Source organism: Acomys minous (genome assembly GCF_964271855.1).
Source record: "Acomys minous genome assembly, chromosome: 5".
Classification (NCBI taxonomy): domain Eukaryota; kingdom Metazoa; phylum Chordata; class Mammalia; order Rodentia; family Muridae; genus Acomys; species Acomys minous.
The window spans coordinates 31,549,282-31,553,728 of record NC_140494.1 but is presented as its reverse complement, the minus strand read 5'-3'; the positions used below and the strand labels follow the sequence as shown (position 1 = coordinate 31,553,728).

Genomic DNA, 4,447 nt, shown 5'->3' with positions numbered 1-4,447 from the left:
AGCTCTACATTCAGTTCCATCTTCAAAAAGAATATGGTGTTTAATCCCCTCCAAATGTCACTTCACAGAAATAAGAAAGATAGATACTACATTTGAATTTAACTTTAATTTTTAAGGACATCATTAGGTACAGTGAAAATTTTAAAATCAAGTCATTGCAGGAATCAATTACACAAGTCAATATGAGCATCAGTTACAGCAGTGGCCATGTCTTACTACAACAAACATACCACAGATTTCACATCATTCCCTGCTTTTCAATGGTTCAAGTGTCTTCTACACAGTAGAGGCTGGTCACTTTGAAGAGGATGAGGCTCTTCTCTATGTGCTCCCTTAATATTCTCCTTCTTTGGTAGCCCAAGGCAGCTCACAATACAGGGTACATGGCATAGGAAGCAATTCCACAGAAGTTGTTCTGGTCTCTGGGAATCTTCATGTAGCCTCTTTCTCCCCATCGTTCCCCGTGGCTGAAAGAAATAAGATTTTCCATTTAGTGGAAAAGACACAGGACAGTAGATTGTAACAATAAATGCATATGAGCATTGAGCCAGAGACCAACTTATTGAGGGCATCAGAAAAATTAAGGGTGAACTCCAGAGTACCAAGAGTTTCCTCACAGAGGATAGTAAGAATCACAGCAAGAAAAACTGGCATGTCTTTCCACCAACAGGTTGTTCAGAAATAACAAATGAGAAACAGGAAATCAATGGTTCAAATGTGATATTGCTCCCCTCGGATACCAGTGAAAGAATCTGAACTGAATAGCTATATATATTATGTTAGTTGCTCCAGCCAAAGAGAAAGATACAAGAGTAAAGCCAGCTCACACGGTGTAATGTCTGGAGTTTGATCCCAAATTTCCCTTAAAGCTAAGAGGAGGCTGAAGGTTCAGTGCCTAGGAGAACTTGAAGGTTCTTCCACAGGACAAACGTTCCTACCCAGAACCTGTGTCAGTGAGTTCACAATACTCTGCTACTGGAGCTCGAGGCCAACTGATGCCTTCTGGTCAGGAGGAACATCACCCACACTAGACATCACTCATAGAAAATCACAACTTCAGAACATATGCAAATAGTATTTTGTAAAGCTAAGATGTTTTCGCAGACAACCTGTAATTGCAGATCCCAAGACATCGCAGGAATGAACTAGATAACCACAACCTCAAAATAGAAAACTTTAGGGTCAGAAAAACTCTTGGTCTCAATACACAGGCTGAAGAAGCTCTGATGAAGACACATGCTATTAACATCGCAAGTGCACAGGCATGCAACTGAACAAAGGAAAAGGAAAATAAAATGTCCCTTCTTCAACTTAATGGCAACAGTGCTTCCTGTGACTTCGTTGTAAAATATAACTACAAATAGAAATTCCACTTGGATCTTAAAATTGGCAATTCGTACCTGTTCTTTACCAGCCAGTATTTCCTGTTTTCTGACTCTGCACCTTCATAGCCATAGCCAACCAACAGCATACTATGGTTGGGAGAAGTAGAATTGCAGTTTGGCTCCTGATATATACCTGAAAAATAAGATCAAGGGAGTGAAAGACTCTAGGAATCTGATTGTGACCATGGTCAACAACAGAAAGTGAGGTATTTTCTACGTTGACTACAATGACAGAAAGCCACCCTCTAGACCTATATACTATGAGTCTTTGACATCTTCTGTTTTCACTAACAGAAGCCCATTCAAAGAAATCATACCGGAACAAATACTACTTAAATCAAAGTGATCTTTAGACTTCCATTCCTGAAAGACAACAACTCCCTATCTTAAGATACAACAAATGGAGAAAAAGTGGAATAAAAAAAGCTAAACAATAATGATAAACAATGAAGTTTTCACATGCATTGAAATATCTTGTCACATAAAAACATCCCACATGATTATTGCATGGACAAGCATAAAATTTACAAATATTAATATGATTTGATGTGAGTATTAATTCACATAAAATTTTATACAACATTAGGACAGTAAACTGGCATATCCAATAGAATCACAAGTATTCCTACTTAATATTGAGAACACATGCTTACCTCCTCTGTATCTTTTGAAAGAGTCATTCTTAGCATCAATTGCAACAGTGATGGGTCCATGAGTTACTAAAGCATTCATTAGAGCGTCTTCATTACTTGGGACAACCAAAACACGCTTGATCTTAACAACAGAACGTTCACGGCGGTACCTGCATAGTCCATCCTTTAAAAGGTAAAGAGGTAAAAGACTTGGTTCATTCCATCTACAGTCTGGAAAGCATGAATCAAAACATCAATACTCTGCACCTTGCAATAGGATAACCCCTCTTCTGGGCTGTTGTAAACAATCCCAGGATGTGAAATGCTGCTACAAAACTTGGAAATGAAATTTAGTTTTCATGTCTTTAATGACACCCCATAGCTCTTCCTATCCATGATAAAGTTTCAAGTTACAGAACTGTATTATATGTGAGATGCTTTGCAGATGCTCCATGTGAATGGAAGCAGACAACGATGCCATGTCAGGGACTGTAATGGAGGCAATGTTGGTGTGCAGGGAAAGTCTACATTCAATGTGAGCTCTGAAAACAATGGATCATTTCTGCCATTTTCCTTGCACCAGCTGAACTGAAATGACAAAACAGGAAGCCCACTCACCTTGGCTTGGTATGGATAGGTTGCCTCAGCCTCCAGACCACCATTTTTCTTCACATATTGGAAGGCACCATAAGGTTTGCCACCCTTACAGCCATTAGTGCCAAAAGATTTGGAGCAGTCCACTAGGTTCTGAACACTCAGTGGGGTCAGTTTGCCTGTTTTCCGGAATAGCTGTCCTTCTATGGAGCCAGCCACAGCAAAAGCCCAACATACACCACATCTTCTCTGAGAAAGGAATAAAAAAATGGTAATCTACAAAAAAAATACTCACTGCAACAATAACTCGAGTAGTTAAGTGCTTTATCAGAAAATGAACCGTCAGCATTTGATAAATGCCTAGGTAAGAAGGATCCGTCTCCATGGGGAGATGTCTCATGCTCTAGTGGGTATCCACATGAACACACACACATATGAACATAAGGCCATGGTCTGCTGGATAGCAGGTCTGATAAATATCACAAATGGAAGGTATTAAGTCTAGAGGGAAATATAATGTGATCACTAAGTGGAAGAGTAAGTAAATAATGCATGGAAATGCCTATATATATTAAGGTGTGTATTTCAGCTTCCTCAATCCTTGGAACAACCAAGAAACATTTGTTATTACCAACAGAAATGATAAGGACAATACCTGTGGCATCCAAGTTATGTAAATGTGTTTAGTGAATAGATTGTCATGCCACAGTCAAATATCATAGACATGTCAATACCTTTCTGCGTGCTCTGTGGTTGAGGAATGCACCCATATGAGGCTGTCATACCTGATTTCCCACAGGAGTCACAAAGCCTTCCTTTCTCCAATCGAAAGTTTTGGGAACTTTGACATTCCCACGTTTCTGGATGCGTTTCCCATTTTTTAGTGTCAGAACTAAACCGTCATTCATCATTTTCCTCATTTCTTCAGCAGTCTTCAAAGAAAAGCACAACCAAGATTCCATTTTAACAACAAAAGAGAAAAAAAACCAGAAGTGTATAAAACAATTTGAGTCAGACTCACCATGTCACCAAATTCATTCATTTCTACAGTGATGTTGTTCATCTCCAGGCCATCCACCCTATTGTACAGTTTGAACGTTTTCACATTTTCTTCCCATACTGCTCTCTTCTGTTTTTCTTCCTCCTGGAAATATACATAATAGATGGAATTTACTCCTCATTCTACCTCTGCTATAGCTGACCAAGTGGACTTGCTGCTACAGATGTATAGAAGTCATAGAGAGGGATCTCAGGACAGCAAGCTATGCCACCCTCAACACCCTGTGAACACAGACAGTGGCCACCTTGTGTTCATCCCATGTTACATTAATACCTCAGGTAGGGGTGACCTCTATGATAATCCGTGAACCCCCAACACTAATGAGCATGCTCTAGGAGGGACTTCTTTGTGTGTCCGTGTGACCTACTGGGCTGTATGCTTTCTCATTGCTCTTCTTCCACTTTTCCCACTCAGCATCTAAACTGTAATCAGGAAATGGAGCAGCTGCGGCCACTCCTAAGCACAGGATGGCCAGGAAGACTGACGGCGTCATGACTCAAGCGCCTAGAGAGTAAGAAAATGAATATTAGATTACATCAACACTCTAGGGAGATTAAGCCACCTATGCTGGATAAATATATTCCAACTACTCTCCCAAATATTTACTTAAAGATTTTGGAAATGACTAAATGTTAGTTTGGACTAGAGAGGCTATAGATGACATTTACTTTTTAAATAAAATTGAACACTATGTAGGAAAAAAATCTAGAGATGAAAACTGTCATGTGCTGCAAATTTGCACCATCAGAGAGATGACTATGGACACCAAAACCTAC

General features: G+C 39.6%; 1 protein-coding gene across 1 annotated transcript; it reads right to left on the bottom strand.

Moving 5' to 3' along the window:
• Nucleotides 1–294: 294 nt before the first annotated feature.
• On the bottom strand, nt 295–4,164 carry LOC311597542 (cathepsin 7-like; the record flags this gene model as incomplete). Its single annotated transcript, XM_084781734.1, has 7 exons — nt 295–467; nt 1,401–1,518; nt 2,039–2,201; nt 2,636–2,860; nt 3,397–3,543; nt 3,633–3,755; nt 4,039–4,164. The coding sequence occupies 7 exons, from the start codon at nt 4,162–4,164 to the stop codon at nt 368–370; spliced, it is 1,002 nt and encodes a 333-aa protein (XP_084637860.1). The 3' UTR covers nt 295–367.
• Between the last annotated feature and the right edge of the window lie 283 nt (nt 4,165–4,447).